General features: G+C 41.1%; 1 protein-coding gene across 3 annotated transcripts in view; it reads left to right on the forward strand.

The window, feature by feature from the left end:
• The window catches only part of B3GLCT (beta 3-glucosyltransferase), a 196,331-nt gene that overhangs the window by 139,448 nt on the left and 34,193 nt on the right, over nucleotides 1–22,690 (forward strand). For all 3 annotated transcript variants that reach the window (XM_029602651.1, XM_029602652.1, XM_029602653.1), the window contains 2 exons: nucleotides 5,001–5,114; nucleotides 17,134–17,233. In XM_029602651.1, coding sequence (XP_029458511.1) covers nucleotides 5,001–5,114; nucleotides 17,134–17,233 — 214 coding nt within the window. The remainder of the gene's footprint in view (nucleotides 1–5,000; nucleotides 5,115–17,133; nucleotides 17,234–22,690) is intronic.

A 22,690-nucleotide genomic window follows, 5' to 3' on the forward strand; every position in this document is an offset into this window, starting at 1 on the left:
TAATGGTGGCGGTGGAAGGGAAATAGAACCAAAAGGTTCCTAAGAGCCAAGAGAAACAGGTAAGTATGAGAAGAAAAAAAAGTGCAAAGCTTGCTGGGCAGACCGGATGGGCCGTTTGGTCTTCTTCTGCTGTCATTTCTATGTTTCCATGTTTCTATAAATAGTCATATGAGAATCTCAAAAACAATACTCATCTGTTCTTGATGAAGCAAAACAGTCCCGACATGATCATGTTTTGGACCACTCGGTCCTGCCTCAGGGGAAACCACTCTTCAAAAGCAAAACTCCATCTCCTATAACGACTTCAGTTAAACACCATTTATTTGAAAAACTTGCGTCCATAGCTAAACCAAGTTGTCAGAGCAGTCTGCATTCAGTACCGCCATTTCACAAAAACATGGCGGAACCTCCGTCTATTTATCCTGAAACCTGATTCAGCATTAGGGTGGTGAGATTGAGACTACGTTATTCAGAAAAGAAACAGATCTCAATAATTTTCTCCGTTATTCAAGTTATCATCCAAAAAAGTTGAAAGATGGTCTCCCTATCTCGCAATTCTTACGGTTGAGAAGAATTTGCTCGAGCAAGGCTGAATTTCAGAAACAAGCAGCAGAGCTATGTGAACGGTTTCTCCAGAAAGGTTATCCTAAATCTGTGATCAAAAAATCTTTGAAACCCGCTCTGTTCGCCAATAGGGACCTTCTACTCCAATACAAACAGAAACCTTATTCTCAGAAATTGACGTGCGTTCTGAGATATTCTGCTTTGAGTAATGAGGTGGTCAATATTGTGAGATCTCATTGGCAGGTGTTATCCCTGCACAGTGCTTTTCAGATGGTCCCCAGATTTTGCTTTTTCCCGGGCATCTAACATCAGAGATTTGGTGGTGAGATCGGCGTTTGATTCCACACATGATGATTTACCAACAGGTGGCCATCAAATTTGTGGCAAATGTGATATGTGTGCCCTGGCTCTCACGGGTAACCGATGGGTATGTCCCAAATCAGGGATCACAGTGAAACAGGTGGTGTTAACCAATTGTGATTCTGACTGTGTGGTTTATGTGATCCAATGCCCCTGTGACAAGATATATGTGGGGCGTATCAAGAGGAGAATTCGGATGAGACTCATAGAGCACAGAAGCTGTATTAAGACCTCCAAGCTCACAGCTCCTCTCATTCAGCATTGTTTAGATGCCAAACATAACTTTTTGGATTTGTGATGTCTATCTTGGAAAAACTTCAGACGAATACCAGAGGAGGAGATATTCAAGCACGTCTTAATAGACGTGAGCATTTCTGGATTTTTAAACTTGGTTCTGTGTGTCCCCAAGGTTTAAACGAGAAAATCAATTGGTACTCGCTAATCTAGAGAATGGATATATTGTTTGTATCTGCCTCCCTTGGGGGTTTCTTTGTGGACCTGAGTGAGAACTGCTGACAAACATGGAGTATTTTGATTCTTCAGTGATAACCCTCTATCCAGACCTGATTGACATCCTTTGTTTATTCCTTTCATTTTCTCAATTTTGTTTTTGGACATCAAAAAGGTTTTTTGGCTTTGGAACTAACTCAGATTTATCGGTTTTGTTGGCCACACATATATGATAGTGTTTGTGTACTATATTGGATGTCATTTCAGAGTTAAAAATGAGGGTTTTTTTTAGCTCTTGTTGATACGATATAATTGAGGACTAAGATGTGACGTATATACTTCCGGTGTCAGGATAAATAGTCGGAGGTTCCACCATGTTTTTGTGAAATGGCGGTACTGAATGCAGAACGCGCTGACAACTTGTCGGTTTAGCCAAGGACGGAAGTTTTTGAAATAAATGGTGTTTAACTGAAGTCGTTATAGGAGATGGAGTTTTGCTTTTGAAGAGCGGTTCCCCTGAGGCAGGACTGAGTGGTCCGAAACACGATCGTGTCTGGACTGTTTTGCTTCATCAAGGACAGATGAGTATTGTTTTTGAGAATCTTATATGACTATTTATAAGGGATTGTAAATGCTTCAATGTTGCAAAGTTTTGCGTACAAATATATTGCTCCATTGTTCGTTCTCCATTGATACACCCTTGGCAGGATTAATATCGGTGGGTGTTAACTTCAGGTGAAAACCTCGTAATAAAAAACCAAAAAACTTACAAAATTAGTTATCAATTAAATAAAGCAAATGGACCAACAACCATAATTATGAGTTTGATATAAAGACAAACTCATTGATTGCGGGTCCTACAAAGCATATGTGAGAGTTTACTGGATATGTGGTTATAATTCAAATGGATTAATTTTGACCAGTGAAACCTATTGTGATTTGTGAGAGTGCTATTCACCCCAGTTGATCTCTGGCTTTCACTTCTCTTAGTAGTAGTTAACGCTTCTTTGTGGGGAGATGGGGGATGGGGCCCTCAGCTAAGTTAAATGTTAAATTCTTGTGTACATATAAGAAAAATGTGCAACATTAGGATAGCTATTTATGCTAATGCACATAGCATGGGAAATAAAGTCCCAAATTTAGAGGCAGAATTAGAAGAGGCTGACTTGGATATAGTGGCTGTCACAGAAATGATGTACCCAGAAAACAATGAGAGGGATATAATTATACCAGGCTACAATCTATTCAGGAAAGACAGGGTAGGAAAAAAGGGAGGAGAATTGGCATTATATATTTATAAAAAAATAATAATATTAATGCAACAGAACTTCAGGGTTTAAAAGGCAAGGAGGTGGCACTGTAGGTTAATCTGGAAAGAGGCAATCTTTATATTGATGTGATATACAGACTTCCTTCGCAGGCAGAAGAAATGAATAAAAATTTAATGGAGATCCTGGATTCTCTGCAGGATGAATCGTTCCGTCCAGTAGTAATAGAACCCACATGGGAGGGGGCGTTACTGGACCTCATGCTTACCAGTGGGGGCAGTTATTTTGATATTGTAGAGGATGATCACCTACACCTAGTAGGTGATCATCATGAACACAGAAGACTGTGTTTATGAGGAGCTAGCTGCACTAAAAGTAGATAATGCAATGGGGCCAGACTGGCTACATTTGAGGATTTTAAGGTAGGGGAAGGGAGGGGAAGGTGAGGGGAGGCGGAAGGAAAGTTCCCTCCGAGGCTGCTCCGATTTCGGAGCGGCCTTGGAGGGAACAGGCAGCGCGCGCTGGGCTCGGCGCGCGCAGGTTGCACAAATGTGCACCCCCTTGCGCGCGCCGACCCCGGATTTTATAAGATACGCGTGGCTACGCGCGTATCTTATAAAATCCAGCGTACTTTTGTTCGCGCCTGGTGCACGAACAAAAGTACGTCCGTGCGTACATTTATAAAATCTACCCCATAGTGTGTACTCTCTAGGAAGAATGTAATAAGATGTTTTGTAAACTGGATAAAGAGAATGTGCACCGATTCTGGAAATGCTGGTCGATGTTTAAAATTTTTTTTTTACATGAATTGTGAAGAGATGAAATATATTCGATCCATGAATGATGTTTATTCCTCTGACGATTTAAAACTGTTCATCCCTCTGACGATTTAAATATGAGAACATTGTCAGTTCTATCTTCATCTGCACTCTACAACTGAGACTATTTTGGATGTTGTGCTTGATTTTTAAATATTGCACTTCCTCTGAAGAAGCTATGTATAGGGAAACATGTTACATGTTGGGATATTGTTTTTGGTATTGTATGAGTAACATGTAGTTGAATGTGCATGTATGGGTGTAGGTGAATCCTTTCTAGATAAAGATGGTGTGATATAATTTTTAGGATATACTTTTGTGGATTATATTTGTATTTGTATATTTTGATAAATACAATTTTTTGGAACTGTATATATCATTTTTTGATTGATGTATAGGTTGATATAACAGGAAATGAAACCAGTTTTTTAGAAAGAGCAGTAACCCTAACATTAAAATTAAAAGTGACTTTGGCTACTAGCCAATCTAGAAGTGCCAACCAGTGGCTTTGTGTTGCCTCAGACTGGGATAGCCTGGCCATAGACTTAAAAGATATAGCACCTCTCCCTGGATGGATGATTACTGACCATTTGGGGTTGCTCAATTTGGCTGGGGGCCACAAAGGCAGGCTAGTAACACCTCAGTGTTAAAATTAAAGTGACCATGCCTAGTAATATCAAATCCTATGCATTTTAAGAAATCTTTAAAAACATATCTGTTTCAAATTGCCTTTAACATTTCATCAAATACACAGTAACATTTAACTTTTTCTTCCAGTTTTTTCTCCCCACCATTACACTTCCCCTCCCCTCCTCTGTCTCTCTTTTTTACCATGGAAAAACTCCATGTTAACATCTCTCATATAATTCCCCTCCACTACCCATTTTAGGGTAATTGAATGGCACTTGGTTTCCTTTTCTCTCTCTTTTTAAGAGTAGATTAATTTTGTAAATTTGTTATTTTGATTGATTGTTATACCTGTTTTTATGTAATTTTTATACTTTTTAATTTGATTTTTATTTTACTATTGTCATTGTAAACCGTTTTGATAAAATGTTATTTGTAAAAATGGTATAGAAATACTTTAAAATAAATAAATAGTAGCTAATCAAGCACATACTGAGCTGGACCTGAAAACAGGCGAAAGGGAGAGCTTTGTTGAGACTATATTCTTGTTTGACTGTCTTGTTTGGTATATTAATTGATATATTAAGGTTAATTATGTTTTTTTAATAAAAATTGCTGCTATCTTGTAGCCTCTACCTGCAATATGTGATGCCATCTTTTTGGGAAATGTAAAGGTTGGGGGAGGGGGGGATGAAGGAGCACCAAGATGCAAATGCCTCAGTTAGGTTTTTTTCCCACTCTGTCTGTGGGTTTAAAAAAAACACTTGTTAAATCAGGCCCAATAAACACTTCTTGGGTGAAAATTGGTCATGCTTGTTTAGTTACATCTCGAGAAAGACAATCATTAATCCTCACAGAAATAATTTTAAAATTTAAACTTAGTGTTTACTATATACTTCTAATTATTTTACAGTACCAGTTATAAAGCAGACTTGGGAGAAGCAGGCTGCCTTGCTTGAATATTATAGTGATCATACAGACAGTACCATTCCTACAGTAGATTTAGGAATACCGAATGTTGAGAGAGGTAAGTCTTTAATTACTACTGTTAATTTTGTGTAAACAGTTTACAGTGGCACTTGATATAAAGCTGTAGTTTGCTTCAGCTGACTGCAAAAGTCCCAAGCATGGTTCTATGAAGGTAGTAGAGCTGACTTGGTTTTCCATAATTGGTGGAGCTATAAATGAAAAACCAGGATGAATATAATCATAAAGGACACTCTTACATGTGATGAACAATCATTAGAGTTCAAGGACTCCCATAGTATTTCTCATCACTGTGTTATAAACATAGCCCCATAAAATCAAAAGTTTATTTTTTAGTTTTTTTCAAAGGGTGTTCCACGCCCCATATTTTTAACAAAAAGTGCTCCCTACATAATGCCAAAAAAGATCGATATAATCCTTGCAGTTTTCTCAAATATACATTTTTATCACAGTCATGAACAAACTGGCAAGCAAAGTAATAAATAGGCCACATCAATAACTTGCTTATAAAATAGTGAATGCTCTTCTAGTGAACAAACTTGTAAGTCAAGTCGGCACCATAAAACCACCTAGGGTCCCTGCGGAGTTGCCAGACACATCCGGCTATCTGAACACCTATATATCTTCTAGGACATCAGTACCCAACCTATGATCCACAACATTAATAAGAAGTCTGCGAGCTGTGGGAGGAGACAAGAAAGCCTACTCCAAGAAGAGGCCTGACAGGTTGCCACAAACCTCACTCTTACTGTGGCAGCCACAAAAGAGGAGACCCAACAGGCTGCTGGTGCAGTCTATCACACCAGCAGCTGAAGACTGAAGTTAGCAGATGAAATTGGAATGTTACCCCCAAGCAATACAGGAAGTGAGAGGTGATAAGAAAATCATTTAGCTCAACATTCCATGCTTATGCAAAAGAGCAGAAAAGGTGACTGTGAAGAACAGGAAACCATGGGAGAAAAGCTGGAAAGTTCTGACCACAAATGCTCATAGTCTGGGCAACAAAATCCCAGATCTGCAGGCCCTAACAGTGGAGGCATACTTGGATATTGTTACTGTTATGGAAACTTGGTTCACGTAGTCTCATGATTGGGATATGACCTTCCTGGGCTATAACTTATTAAAAAAGGACAGAGATGACAGAAAAGGGTGAGAAGTAGTTCACTAACAACTGGTGGAGCTTCGCAGGAGAGAGATGGAATAGGAGCTTCACCTATACCAATCTCTTTCCCCTTGGGTTCCGGGAGCCGGCAGGTCTTAGGCGAGAGTCTCTGTGGAAATGGTGTAGGCATGTATCCAGGGCCAGGCTGGGGTCAGGGCAAGTGGCACACACGAATGGTCAAAGTCCAGGCAAGATCAGAGGTAGGCAGCACACACGAATGGTCAATGTACAGGCAAGGGTCAGAGGCAGGCAACACACAGAATGGTCAATGTTCAGGCAGGGGTCAGATCCAGAAAGCAGTCCGAGGGAAGGCAAGGAAGTGAGGCAAGGCAGAACTGGAGAAACAAGGCAGGCTGGGTTGGAGAGACAAGACAGACTAGGCTGGAGAGATAAGGCAGGAATGCAGGAACCAGAAGCATCAACACACAGTACACACAACCGATGCAGGAGACCCATTGCTGAGGCAAAGAGAAGATGTTCAGGGAACTCTTAAATAGGGCCATCGATGGTGATGTCATCCAAGGGTACCAAGATCTTTTCCCACCAATGGGCCTTTAAATGCTGAAAGTCTGGGTGTGCAAGTGCCTGCGGAGGAGCGGCAGAGACAGTGGACCCAGTAGCGTCCTGCTGGGCATGCAAGCTCTGACAGGGAGAGGACCAGCTGTAAGCAGCATTGGAAGGTGAGTGTGGCAACTTTGGGAACGTTCCAGAAGCTGCTAAAGGTATCAGTCTGTTCTTTTGCAAGAACGGTGTTAAGTGGAGTGTCTCAAGGATCGATTTTGGGACTGATTCTGTTCACTATCTTTGTAAGCAACATTGCAGAAGGATTAGAAGGAAAAGTTTACCTTTTTGTGGATGACTATATACAAAAGAGGGGCTCCTTGCCCCCCTCTTTTGTATATAGTATTTATTTATTTTTTTCGTTCACCCCCTCTTTATTTCTTACTCCAAGTTAAGGCATCCTTGTTATAATGTAACTTTATGCTCCTTTATCTCTTGTTGATTGGTTAATTATATTTTCTGCTTAGTTCATTGTAAACCGAGTTGATTTGATTTGTATCAAGAAAGTCGGTATATAAAAGCCTTAATAAAATAAAAAATGATACAAAGATTTGCAGCAGAGTGGGCATGCCTGAAGGAGTAAATAGAATGAAAACAAATTTTAAAAACTTAGAAGAGTGGTCAAAGATTTGGAAGCTGTGATTCAATGCCAAGAAGTGCAGAGACATGCACCTGGAATGCAGTAATCCAAACGAGCTGTATGTGATAGGGGGTGAAGACTATTGTGCACAGACCAAGAGAGGGATCTTGGGAGTGATTGTATCTGGTGTTCTGAAGGCAATTAAGCAATCTGGCAAGTAGGTAGCTAAAGCCAGAAAGATTCTGGGTTGCATAAACAGAGGAATAACTAGCAGGAAAAGGGACGTGATAATACCCTTGTACAGGCCCTTGGTGAGGCCTCACTGGAGTACTGTGTTCGGTTGTGGAGACCATATCTCAACAAGAATAAAGATAGGTTGGTAACATTCTAGAAGAAGGCAACCAAAATGTTGTGGGGTTTGTTTCAGAAGGCCTATGAGGAGTCGTTGAAGGATCTTAATATGTTTTCCCTAGAGGAGAGGAGGTGCTGGGGAGATATGATACAGACCTTCAGATACCTGACAGTTATAAATACTGCACAAACTTCCAATCTTTTCTATTGGAAAGGAAACAGAAGAACTAGAGGTCCTGATATGAAACTCCAAGGGGGGGTGATTCAGAAACAATATTAGGAAATATTTCCTCACAGAGGAGGTGATGGTTGCCTGAAATGCCCTTCCAGAAGAGGTGGTGAAGACAAAACAGTAAGTGAATTCAAAAGAGTATGGGACAAACATTGCGGATTCCTAAAGGCTTGAGGGTGGAAATAAAGAAAGGGGATGGTGTAATATTTCTGCATGGAGGTAACCTGCACAGAGCGACAATTACTACCCTTAACAGAATGCATGGAGGTGACCTGCACGGAGCAGCAGTTACTACCATAAGCAAATTGCTGGACAGACTGGATGGACCATTTGGTCTCTAGGAGACCATGAGACTCTGCATCACTCCATCCCGCTAGCGGCTAAAGAATGAAGGAGGCCATAAGGCAGCTGGTACTTACCTTCCTGCCAGCAGCCAAAGACTAATGGAGGCCACTGGCACATCCCAATCTGTTGGCAACCTGAGTGAGGAGAAAATCTCAGGATCCCCTCCTCCCACAGACTCCAGGAGAAAGAGGGAGAGGCCCTGGTGAGAGAAGGAATGTGAGCATGTGTGTGTATGTGAGAGAGAGAGAGAGAGAGAGCTTATGTGTGTCTGTCTGTGAGAGCCTGTGTGTATGAGAGGGAGGGAACTTCGGCAGTCCTAAAGTTAGCCAGACAAGTTAACTGGATAACACTGATTATAGGCATTTTCTGGCTAACATAAGTGGATAAATGAGCTCCACTTCGAAGCACCCCCAAAATGCCACTAGTTATATAACTAATTTTCACCAGGTAATGAGCTGAAAAAGTGCTGGAGATATTCAAAAGTCAGATTTTAACTGGATATCTTGCAGAATATCTAGCTAAATGCCTTTAAATATTGATCACCAAGTCTTTTATTAACTAAGGCAGAAATCTTTTCTTGTAAGAAGGCAGAGTGTTGGCCCTTGAGGCTACATTCTTGCTTCAATTTACTTGTGTCTGATTAGACTGAATAATACCAAATATGTATTTTTTTATTCTGATTCTTTGAAAGCTTTTCTTACTAGAGAACGCCTGCTGACAAGTTATCCTTGATGATTTTCTTTTGTGTTGAACGCCTGTTATCTTGAGCATTAGTATAATTTTCAAATATATAGGCTGGTCCCAAAAAGCAAAGCCGGAAGATGGTCTGTTGAAGCCAGAAGGTGCAATAGAAACAGGTCAGACCTGTCACTTTAGATCAGACTTGTTTTATTCGCATAAAATAGCAGTAGTTAAAAAAAAGCCCGACTCTGGCCGAGTTTCACACATTGGCTGCATCAGGGGCTGAAATGTATAAATAAAACAACAAATAAATAAAAGATAGGACATTGCATAAATCAATATACATATAAAAATAAATAAATAAAATAAGTAAGTATATGTATAAAATTAATATTTTAAAACAACACACAAGGGATGACATTAAATAATAAATATACAAATATATAAAAAAAACTATGCACACAAAATCAAAATATAGAAGTACACACCAAATTTAATAAATAAATAAAAGTACATAAATAATTACATATAAAGAGTACACATAAAAAGTGCATAAATAATCACATATATATAAAAGTAAATGTTGATTAATCCAATGCAATTTAACAGGAGAGAAGGCAGACGTACCTTATTAGAGATCAAATGCTCTTATTGATTCTATAAGAGCATCCGATCAGTAGACAAATTCAGTATTACTAAAGAAATAGAATGGTAATATACTAATAAATACAGGTTGGCAATGAAATAATGAAAAGTTGCAGCATATTCACGGCGTATGAGCTGCAAAATGAAATAAATCAATCAGATCAGGCTGTGTAAGCAAAATTAAAATGATAAACAACAAATAATACACCCTAAGTCTTGTAAACTGGCAAATTTGGAAACAGTTAGTGTAAAGAAGTGGCGACAGGTCTAGGCAAAGGCGTACCATAAAGCTTTCCAAATAATGTCTAAATAAATATCTAAAAAAATTTATTTTTAATAATTCAATTTTAGAGCATCAATGCATAGCAGCAGTGTCCCGATGCCAGTGTAAGGCTTTTAATAAAATAAGGAGCTAAAATGAAATTACCATAGCTCAATAAGGGAAACAAAGTCCAAATGAAACATTCATATCATAGCTCAATAGGTGTAAAATATATATCTCTGTGAATAAAGAAGTGCTTGCAGTGCTCTGCCATGCAATGTAATTTACTGTAACATAAGAACATAAGAAATTGCCATGCTGGGTCAGACCAAGGGTCCTTCAGGCCCAGCATCCTGTTTCCAACAGAGGCCAAACCAGCCACAAGAACCTGGCAATTACCCAAACACCAAGAAGGTCCCATGCTACTGATGCAATTAATAGCAGTGGCTATTCCCTAAGTAAACTTGATTAATAGCAGTTAATGGACTTCTCCAAGAACTTATCCAAACCTTTTTTGAACCCAGCTACACTAACTGCACTAACCACATCCTCTGGCAACAAATTCCAGAGCTTAATTGTGCGTTGAGCGAAAAAGAATTTTCTCCGTTTAGTCTTAAATGTGCTACTTGCTAACTTCATGGAATGCCTCCTAGTCCTCCTATTAACCGAAAGTGTAAATAACCGATTCACATCTATTCGTTCAAGACCTCTCATGATCTTAAAGACCTCTATCATATCCCCCCTCAGCCGTCTCTTCTCCAAGCTGAACAGCCCTAACCTCTTCAGCCTTTCCTCATAGGGGAGCTGTTCCATCCCCTTTATCATTTTGGTTGCCCTTCTCTGTACCTTCTCCATCGCAACTATATCTTTTTTGAGATGCGGCAACAGAATTGTAGACAGTATTCAAGGTGCGGTCTCACCATGGAGCGATATAGAGGCATTATGACATTTTCTGTTTTATTAACCATTCCCTTTCTAATAATTCATAACATTCTGTTTGTTTTTTTAACTGCTGCAGCACACCGAGCCGATGATTTTAAAGTATTATCCACTATGATGCCTAGATCTTTTTCCTGGGTGGTAGCTCCTAATATGGAACTTAACATCATGTAACTTCAGCAAGGGTTATTTTTCCCTATATGCAACACCTTGCACTTGTCCACATTAAATTTCACCTGCCATTTGAATGCCCAATCTTTCAGTCTTGCAAGTTCCTCCTGTAATGTATCACAATCCACTTGTGATTTAACTACTCTGAATAATTTTGTATTGTCCGCAATTTTTGATAACCTTACTCGTCGTATTCCTTTCCAGATCATTTATATATATATTGAAACGCACTGGTCCAAGTACATATCCCTGAGGCACTCCACTGTTTACCCTTTCCCACTGAGAAAATTGACCATTTAATCCTACTCTCTGTTTCCTGTCTTTTAACCAGTTTGTAATCCATGAAAGGACATCGCCTCCAATCCGTTGACGTTTTAGTTTTCTTAGAAGCCTCTCATGAGGGACTTTGTCAAATGCCTTCTGAAAATCCAAATACACTACATCTACCAGTTCACCTTTATCCACATGTTTATTAACCCCCTTCAAAAAAATGATGCAGATTTGTTAGGCAAGATTTCCCTTGGGTAAATCCATGTTGACTGTGTTCCATTAAACCATGTTTTTCTATATGCTCTACGATATTGATCTTTAGAATAGTTTCTACTATTTTTCCCGCCACTGAAGTCAGGCTCACTTGAGCCCTTTTTAAATATTGGGGTTACATTGGCCACCCTCCAGTCTTCAGGCACAATGGATGATTTTAATGATAGGTTACAAATTTTAACTAATAGATCAGAAATTTCATTTTTGAGTTCCTTCAGTACCCTAGGGTGCATACCATCTGGTCCAGGTGATTTGCTACTCTTTAGTTTGTCAATCTGGCCTACTACATCTTCCAGGTTCACAGTGATTTTGTTCAGTTCGTCTGACTCATCACCCTTGAAAACCATCTCCGGAACTAGTATCTCCCCAACATCCTCATTAGTAAACACGGAAGCAAAGAATTCATTTAGTCTTTCTGCAATGGTCTTATCTTCCCTAAGAACCCCTTTAACCCCTCGGTCATCTAATGGTCCAACCGACTCCCTCACAGGCTTCTTGCTTCGGATATATTTTAAAAAGTTGTTAATATGAGTTTTTGCCTCTATGGCCAACTTCATTTCAAATTCTCTCTTCGCCTGTCTTATCAATGTTTTACACTTAACTTGACAGTGCTTATGTTTTATCCTATTTTCTTCAGATGGATCCTTCTTCCAATTTTTGAAGGATGTTTTTTTTGGCTAAAATAGCTTCTTTCACCCTAATGCATGTGATGACGGCCCATTGCGTTTTGAAAAATGACCCTGTTAGCCAGATATAACTTATCTGACTAATAGGGTCATTCATCAAAATGTATTATGGCCTTAACGCACATGATAACGCGTGCGATAATATCACTAGAGCATGGCGCAAATGCAAATTTTGGAAAGGGGTGAGATTAGGGAGGAGTTTGGGCAGGATTTATGAAAACGAGGGGCGCTATTGCACAGTTTTAACACGGGAAATAACTACATCTTTTTTCCTTGCATTAAGCTGTGCGATTTGCCCGAAATGGCAATAACGCAATTCGTGATAAATTTTTTGAATTGCATTTCAGCCATTTCTGGGCTTGAGAGGGAGAGTGGAGTGGGGAGAGAAAGAGAAACTTTTTATAAGGCTCTCATATTAGTAAACTGTTTATATCTTGCCCTAACTTGATGCTATCCTGTTATAGAGTCCATCAAGCTAGGGCGAGAGAACACAGTAGATATTTCATCTTTGTGAGACTTTCCTCACTCCAAATGATGTCAAATCTTCACCAAGGTGTACTGTGCGTTCATACTTCTCCCTATGGATTAAAAACTGGCCCCTAAACCACCACCATTTCACCTGAGCTATTAGCAGCTCCTCCTATAGAGATATAAATACTTGACTACTATGAGGGCCTTATAGATAGTCTCAGTCAGTGTCTCTCTCTCTCTCTCTTCTCTCTCAGTATGAGATGTGATATAGGAAGTATTGCAGGGTGCGAAATGTTAACCGCACCATGCGTTACTACCTATGCAAAGCGCTATGTTATTGCGTGGTGCGGTAACTCTAAAAATTACCCTAAACACACATCTTTTCCTTATCGTGGGTGTTAGCCTGTGATATTTAAAGGCTTTTTATATACCGATGTTCATGTACTGGTACATATCACATCGGTTTACATAAAACAAAGTTGGAAATTACATCAAACAGGAAGGAACAATTAACAGGGCTAACTTCGAGGAACATATAGATAAGCTAAGAAAGACTTAAAATTAAATTATATTATTACAGATAACTTATAACTTATTACAGATATCAGCTGACCAATAACAGTCTAGAGCTCGGATTTATGACCTAACAGTATAAAGTCTAACTAACTAGGAGGATTTAAGGTTACGGCATGCGACATCTAGCGTCTTGGAGTATGAAATGCGTAAGTTAATCCATAAGGGGGAGACCTTTAAGTGAAGGCTTTAGTGAAAAGCCAAGTTTTGAGCTTCTTTTTGAACGCTCGATTACAGGTTTCTAGACGAAGGTCCATGGGGAGTGCATTCCAATGAGAGGGGCTGGCAATTACACCATTTTAATGAATGTAGGGGTAAGTTAGAAGGTATATTTAGTGGCATGGCTAAGCTGCTGAATATGCGCGTATATATCCACACTTAGCCATATAACTTATAATCAGCTAAGTTTAAACTTGCCATGAAGCAGCTCTAACTTAGCCGCATAAGTTATGCGAGGTGTACTGTGCTGTTCATAAATCTCCCTATGCATTAAAAACTGGCCCCTAAACCACCACCAACACCTCACCTCGAGCTATTATCAGTGCCTCCTATAGAGATATAAATACTTGACTACTATGAGGGCCTTATAGATAGTCTGTCAGTCTCTCTCTTTCTCTCTCTCTCAGCCTGAGATGTGAAATAGGAAGTATTGTGGAACGCGAAAAGTTAACCACCCCATGCGTTACTACCTATGCAAAGCGCTATGTTACTGCGTGGTGTGGTAAATCTAAAAATTAGCCTAAACGCACCCAGATTTTCCTTATCGCAGGCGTTTGGCCTGCAATAGTACAGCATTTTGATGAGTCTAGGTATATTCAGTGGCATGGCTAAGCCACTGAATATACACGTATATATCCATACTTAGCCATATAAGTTATAATCAGCTAAGTTTAAACCTGCCATGAAGCAGCTCTAACTTAGCTGCATAACTTATGCGGCTAAGACTGAATATCGGTAGTTAGCCGCACAACTTATAAGGCTAATTTGCTCCACCCTGATCTTCCCACTACATGCCTACAAGTTATGCGGCTAACTTTTTAGTGACATAAGTGACTTATTAGTCTAAGCGACGGCCACTAAACTTAGGTGCATATTCAGCAGCCGCTACTTAGTCGCATAAATTACACTTATCCAGCTAAATAATGCTGAATGCTCATAAATATACAAAACATAACACATATTATAATAAGACATACAGTGCAACAATTAATGCACATAAGAACATAAGAAAATGCCATACTGGGTCAGACCAAGAGTCCATCAAGCCCAGCATCCTGGTTTCCAACAGTGGCCAATCCAGGCCATAAGAACCTGGCAAGTACCCAAAAACTAAGTCTATTCCATGTTACCATTGCTAATGGCAGTGGCATGATAATGGACAGCAGAAATGCCATAAAATCACAACATATTCCCTAACTTTGTTTCAACCCTAGCTTTTATGCAAAGCTAGCAAGCCCAGAAAGCCCTACTTTCATTCAAATTAGCAAAGTTTAAGCTCTTATTTCATCCCTAGTTTTTAAATTTAAGCAATAGAACCATACCTTTCTCTTTAATCCTAACTCCTAAACTTTCCTTTAACCTTAGTTTTTAAATACAAGCTAGAGAACCTTAAATATTCCTCTAATCTTAATATTTAATTTCAGCTAGTAAAGCTTTTATTAAAAGCTTAGAGAAACCTAACATAGTGGCCGATGCAATACAATGCGCTTAGCCGAGTGCACTGTATAACCCGCAGTTGGACCCGGGTTGCATAGGAGCTAATTAATCCCCTTATGCAATAAGGGGATTAGCACCTCTACAACGCACATCCAATGCGGAGTGAATCTAATAGCGCTAATCACATGCAAATACATGTGATTGAGGCTATTAGGCATTCACTCCAAATGTAAAAAAAAAAAAGAAATGTGTCCAGGACGCACATTTAGCGATCAGAAATGAATGCCTGCCTGGAGCAGGCATTAATTGCTGAGCGCTCCATAAACCAGTACAGAAAAGCAAAAAAACCTGCTTTTCTCTACTGCCTCCTACTTAATATTGTTGCGATATAAAGTAGGAGGAAAAACTAAATAAATTTAACAAAAAAAAAAAAAAAAAAAAGCAGTCGGGTGCAGAAAAGGGACGCTCAATTGAGAAGCATCCATTTCCTGAACCCCCTGGCTGTGCGGCGTTTAGGAAAACCGACGCCGGTTTTCCTAACCAGCGGAAGGCTGACGCATTCGGGCTCTCCTTGCTAACGCGATCCCCTAATTTAAATATTGCATGGCGCCCCCAGGGTGGCGCCTGAGAGCGCATTAAGAAAGTGGGCGCTGACTGTTCAGCGCCTGCTCTCTGCGCCAAAATATTGCATCGGCCCCATACAGTGCAACTGAAGTTTTTATTTCCATTTAGGGAGACTGACTAACTCTAGAACATGTATGCAAGTTTACTTTTCCTCACAGTAGCCCAATTTACATCAGCTCACTCTTTCAGCTTTTGGGGATGGAAGGGGGAAGGATGACAAGGGTTAACGCAGATGCATTCCTGTCACCAGTAATGAGCAACATAATTCATGAGGGATAAGAAAAGAAGTGTTTAAAAACCAGAAGGAAAGAAGCTTGGGGAAAGCAAAAGTTTGAGGGAATTGTGTTTCTGGCACTATAACTGCAATCACTGTTATTTTAACAGTGGAACTCCTGGTGCATAGGTTAAGTGCCCCGGAGGTTACGGGTATACATGTGGGGACTCAGCAATACAAAACTCTTCTCTTTGCTGATATCCTTTTACTTCTTTCAAACGCCCTAGTGCTCTTCCATCAGCCTAAATCTAGACAATGTCTGTCTTCTCTCTAAAGAATGTCTGATAGCAAAAAAATGCATTCTATGTCGTTGGATAGAGCTAACTCCCCCCATAGGAGATATGTGGAAAGCTTTAATGACTGAGTTATATCACCTGGAGTATGGCTCACTTTATCGCCGTTTTTCTCATAAGAAACAGCATTTCTTCAGAGATCTGGTCTGTCTTTTATGACAGACAGAGTCGGACTCTGTCAAAAAGCTATCCCCTCTGGAAGCGGACGGACACTTTTTTTTTCTTTTATCTTTTTTCCCTTATTACTGCTGGAGATACACTTTAGTTTCATAACTGTAATAGTGTTTGTAAGATGCAACTTTGTGGTCTAGGGGAGGGAGCTTTCATAAAACAAAGGGATGCTGCATAGTATTGAGTATGTAATATGATTGACCTGTTTAGTATTTTTGCAGAATGCCACAATGAAGACAATTTGATAAAAAAAAAAAAAGGTTTGGATAAGTTCATAGAGAATAAATCCATAAACTGCTTTGACGGTAATTAATAAGCAATAGTAGCTTGTGATCTGTCTGGGTACTTGTGACTTGGATTTGCCACTGTTGGAAACAGGATACAGGACTTGATGGACTCTTGGTCTGACTCAGTATGGCATGTTCTTATGTTCTTATGTTAAGTTTTTCTTCCTATCTCTCTCTCTCTTCAGATCTCACAGGTTGTTCCTCACTGTTGGGAAGCACATTCTCTTCTCTTCTTCCCGTCCTCTTCTCTCTGCAGGATACAATACCTGCACATCTGATCCTGTGAAAGTACCTCTACAATCGTAGAGTCTTTGCCATGGTTGCTGTATCACATTGACCATACATGGCTCTGCTCCCCAAAGACTCCCTTAATGCAGTGGCTGTTTAGATTTCAGGCTTGATGATTTGGAGTAGACGAAAAAGATGCCATGTTATTTTGGCAAAACAAGATCTATACAATATAGCTGCAGGGCTTGGTTTGGTTTCCCACGTCCCCCTTTAAGTATCTTATTTTGTACAATTTGTAATGTGTTGTACTGTTTGTCTTTTCAGGGCATTGTGGAAAGACATTTGCCATACTTGAAAGATTTGTTACTTATAATGATTTCAAGACATCTTGGCTGGTTATTGTAGATGATGATACATTAATAAGGTATGTATTTTGTTACATCTTTTTTTAAGAGAGAGATATCAGGGTATACCTCATCAAGTTGAATTTTTCTAGTACTTTCTAGGGCCAGTTTGCAAAGGGTATAGATGCCTGACTTTGAGAGTTAGGTGCCTAAATCAGCCCTTTTGAAAATTCACTCGGGCTGAGCAGTTACATTTTTAGGAGCCTATTTTCCCTAGGCACCTAAATTTAGATCCCTAAAACATAGGTGGTTACAGGGGTGGAGTTAGTGAGGAAAAATGTAGGCATTTAACACTGATTTTTTGCACAAAATATCTAACTTAGGCTTCTGACTCGAGGCAAGTACATTGCAGGCTTCTATTTAGGGACCTAAGTTTAGGTGAATTTTCAGCTGAAAAGATAGGTCTATTTATTCAGCTAAAACATCTACTTAAATGTAGGTGCCTAAAATTTAGGCACTGAGTATTTTTTGGAATGGGACCCGTCTTGTTCTGTAATAATCATTTAAAGCCTTTTTTTCAAACTTGGTGATCTTGTACATATTCCTTGCATGAAGGGGATTTTCAGGCCAGAAAAAGCCGATCTTACAAATCAGCATAGACAGTATGACTTTTGTGAGGCACAAGACCTTGCCGTGTAGGAGAGGTGCACCTGACAGGTTGCGTTTGACCTGTGCCCAGGACAAGTGCAGAAGAAACCATTTCAGAATTTAAGAGTAGCTAAAGTTGCTTGCCTAGCTTAGCTAATTCTGCTGTATCTTGACGCCTACTTTTTATTTTAGGGTTTTATGCAGCAGTGCCTTGCATGAATTTCACCCTCTCCTTTTCCTATATAAAATAACTAGCAAGCAAGTACTGCTGAATGGGTCCCTATTTGATAAAGAACAATCTGCTGCCTTTGTTTTTGGAAAGAAATGAACAGCAGATAATTTATTTAAAAAAGTACATACAAATTAAATCAGAATAACACTAAAAGGAAAACAAGATGAGCCAATTAAAGGTACACAGCCAAACCATTTTAGCAGAAGAAAGAAATATTGTTTTGTTAATAGCAGCTGGTGGAAATAGTTTGTTTTTAGAAAGTTTGCTAGTTGTATTAGTTACTATAATTGCAACCTTTCCCAAGCAAACTCCAGTTGGATTTACGCGCACAGGGGACTTGCGCGCCGGCACGCCTATGTTGCATAGGCCGCCAGCGCAAGCAAAGCCCTGGGATGCGTGTCGGGGCGGCGTGGCATTCGGGCGCGGGGCCGTGGGCATGGTGCCAGCCCGGGGGCATTCTGGGGGCGTGGCTGAGGCCTCCAAACCAGCCCCCGGGCCGGGGAATGGCGCACCAGCAGCCGGCCGGCACGCACAAGTTACACCTGTCACGGGCAGGCGTAACTTTCTTAGCAAAGGTAGGGGGGGGATTTAGTTAGGGCTGGGGGTGGGTTAGGTAGGGGAAGGGAGCGGCCTCGGCGGGAACGGATACAGGCTGCTCAGCTCAGCGCACGCAGTTTGCACAATTGTGCACCCCCCTGCACGCGCCGATCCTGGATTTTATAACGTGCGCGGCAGCGCGCGCATGTTATAAAATCGGGCATAGATTTGTTCGCGCCGGGTTGCGCGAATAAATCTACGTCCGCGCATAACTTTAAAAATCTACCCCTATGAGAAGTAAATGTGTTTTTAAATCAGGGGTCGGGAACCTTTTTGGCTGAGAGAGCCATGAACGCCACATGTTTTAAAATGTAATTCTGTGAGAGCCATACAAGACCTACCAAATTAATTTACTACAACCCCCTACTCTCCTGACGCCCCCCAAGGCCTGCCAAATTAATTTACTACAACCCCCCACCCTCCTGACCCCCCAAAGACCTGCCAAAAGTCCCTGGTGGTCCAGTGGGGGTCCAGGAGCGGTCCGGGAGCGATCTCCTGGACTTGGGCTGTCGGCTGTCAATAGTCAAAATGGCGCCGACGGCCCTTTGCCCTCACTATGTCACTGGGGTCGACCAATGGCAGCGGTAGCCCCTGTGACATATGTAAGGGGCTACCGCCGCCATTGGTCGACCCCAGTGACATAGTGAGGGCAAAGGGCCGTCGGCGCCATTTTGACTATTGACAGCCGACAGCCCAAGTCCAGGAGATCGCTCCCGGACCGCTCCTGGACCCCCGCTGGACCACCAGGGACTTTTGGCAGGTCTTGGGGGGGGGGGGGGCCAGGAGGGTGGGGGTTGTAGTAAATTAATTTTGGAGGTCTTAGGGGGCGTCAGGAGGGTGGGGGGTTTGTTAGATTTTTACTTTTTTATTAAAGATTTGTCTGCGAGCCAGATGCAGCCATCAAAAGAGCCACATCTGGCTCGCGAGCCATTGGTTCCCGACCCCTGTTTTAAATGCTAGGACTGATTTACTAAGGCTTTTTTCCCATTCTGTGTCTATAGAACATAAAAAGCTCAGCAAATCAGACCCATTGTTATATGGAATTGGCCTTCCTCAGTTTTGCCTCTTTTTACAAGTTTATTCCAACCTAACATGAATCAAAAATTTGAATTTGTTTTTTTTTTTAGTTAAATCTGTTTTATTAAGATTAATATAAGACGGCATAAAAAGCAATACATGTAATTGCTCCTGTGGGAAACCAAGTGGTGTTTCCCAGGCTGGAGGCCCAAAGCCACACGGACTCCAGGCTTTTTGCAAAAGCACTTTCAGTTTATTCACATGAGCAGTACTTCAGCAACAAAATGACTGCCTATCTTTGCAGTACACTTCCCACTCCCTGGGCTTTGGCTCAGCATAGATTTATAGGAGCTGCCTCTCCTGGAGAGGTAGGGGCCTCCTGAACGCAGCTGGGCCTTCACTCTTATGCTTCCCAGCTGGACCTGCCCTCAGGCCTCTCCTCTGCCCCGCAGGGTCCCGTCCACAGAGCTCTCTCCCTCTGTGGGAATCATGGTGGACCAGGCATCTAGCCTGCTCCTGCACATACAACAAGGGGGGAAATGGGGTCACTCCGCTACAGTTCCTTTTACATGCAGTGCATTCCACAAAGGCTTTTACACAGGTTCAAAAAATAACAGCAAACTTTACATCTAAACCCCATTCCCCACTAAATCCGTAACTTCATACCCAACCCTGCCTCTTTCCCATGTTGACAGAAAAGAAAAGAAAATCTTGGAGGGACTAATATCAAGGAAATAAGTACCAATGTTGAACATTAATTATAGATAAAGTATCATGCTGCGTGCTTTATGTAGTTAAGAGGTAATATATGGCCACCAAATGTCAAAAATCAGATTTTTTTTAAAAATGTGTTTGTCTTTGATTATTGCATTGAGCAGATTTTGCTCTTTTAAAGTCTAATAAATAACATAGGAATATGTCATTTCACCTGAGCAGCTATGTGAACAGCTTCTACTTTTCTACAGGCCGATACAGTAAAAGTCGCCAGTGTCCTGGGCGCTCAATTCAGTATCGGCCCGTATGCAAATTAGGGCCGCGGTAAAAGGAGGCGCTAGGGACACTAGTGCGTCCCTAGCGCCTCCTTTTTGACAGAAGCGGCGGCTGTCAGAGGGTTTGACAGCCGACGCTCAATTTTACCGGCGTTGGTTCTCGAACCCGCTGACAGCCACGGGTTTGGAAAACGGACGCCGGCAAAATTGAGCGTCCGTCTTCCAACCCGTGGGCCGTGGGCAGATTTTTAAATTTTTTTTTTTTTAAATTTTGGAATTTTTTTTAATTTTTGGGGCCTCCGACTTAATATCGCTCTGATATTAAGTCGGAGGGTGTACAGAAAAGCAGTTTTTTTCTGCTTTTCTGTACACTTTCCTGGTGCTGGCCGAAATTAAAATGTGCGGCTTTGCTGCACATTTTACTTCCTGTATCGCACAGGAATGACTAATAGGCCCATCAACATGCATTTGTATGTTGCAGGCGCTATTAGTTTCAGGGGGTTGGCCACGCATTTTCCATGGCTATTACCCCTTACTGTATAAGGGGTAAAAATAGCGCGTCGAAAATGCACGGCCAAACGGGGGCTAACAGTGCGCTCAGCCTGAGCGCATTTTACTGCATCGGCCCGCTAGTTTTCATTTTGATTGTAGAAATGATGAAAGAGGGAGGTAGAAAGAGGAAATATCCCAGTAGTGGGTTTCAGTTACCAGTTCAGGTTTGCTTCTCAGATGCCTCTATGACTGGGATTCAATAAACATATTGCTGACCTTTTATGTTGTATGTTATCTAAACACCCAAAGAAATTCACTAGCATAGAATGAACTTGATTGAGGAAGTGTGAGTCATTGTATATGCCACTAACACAGGCAGAAGAATTGAAGAGCAACTTAATCAAAATATATACAAGATGCAGTGAAGGGGACGGTGCTGCTAATGGGATATTGTAATCTTCCTTATGTTGACTGGCCCGTTCCAGCTGTCCAAACAGTTAAAAGCAGAGATTCCTTTCAAGGAATTCTCCTGAAGCAAATGCTAACAAAATCAGTGAGGGAGATGGCAATATTGAATCTGATAGTTACAAATGGGGACAGTGTTTCTAACATCCAAGTCTGTAGTCAGCTGAGCTCCAGTAATTATCCTACAGTGCAAATTAATATGAGCAAAGGCAAAGATGTGGCACACAAAGGTCAAGGTCCTGGACTTCAAGAGTACAAGCTTTATTAAGTGAAGGAGTACCTCAGGAATGCACTAGAAGGGTAGAAAGATCTTTTGTGAAGTATAACAGTAGTCTAAACTAAAAGGAGCCACTGTAAGTGTAACCAAACAAAAGTAAGAGGGGAAAAAAAAAAGCCAGTATGGTCAGGGTATGGAAAATTCTTCCAGGACTTAATGGCCAGGGATAAATGCATTCACTGTGTACTCCCCCTGCTCCCAATAATCTAGTTTGAGGGAGGCGAGTGACAGGAGTACATAGTGAGTGCATTTCTTCCCTGGTAAATGTACATGTGGCCTCCAACTCCACCCCCAGGCAGCCTTCTCTTCTCCACTGCCTCCACATGCCATGTCACCCAGATTCAATTCTCTGCTCTCTCTCTCCCTCACTGCTTGACTTTTCTCCCCCCATTAAACTTTACTACTCTTCTCCCTCTCCCCCCACCCCAATCTGTTGCAACCCTCATTCCGTCCTCCCAGGTCTCAGTTGCTGTCAAACACACATCCTGCTGCTCTTGGGTTCCCAGTTAGGATCGAACACCCCTGCATTTTCACTACCAAAAAAAAAAAATCTGCTTACCGCAGATGAGCAGGCAAGTGTATTTTTCAAACCCCAAATACAGTTTTCAAAAGAGTTAGCTGGTATACACAACTCATTAAAGATAAGCGCTTGCAGCTCGTAGTAAAGGCAGGCAGCACAGTGGTGGCTGCACTTTCTGAGAGAGGGGGATAGAGAATGCAAAAGGCCAATAGTTTGTGCTAAGCCATGTACACTTGAAACTTTGAGTCCTCGCACCCTATCCCTCACTCACTATTACAGGTATCTTTTTTTTTTAATAGA

Source organism: Rhinatrema bivittatum, chromosome 5 (assembly GCF_901001135.1).
Source record: "Rhinatrema bivittatum chromosome 5, aRhiBiv1.1, whole genome shotgun sequence".
In the NCBI taxonomy this organism is placed as follows: domain Eukaryota; kingdom Metazoa; phylum Chordata; class Amphibia; order Gymnophiona; family Rhinatrematidae; genus Rhinatrema; species Rhinatrema bivittatum.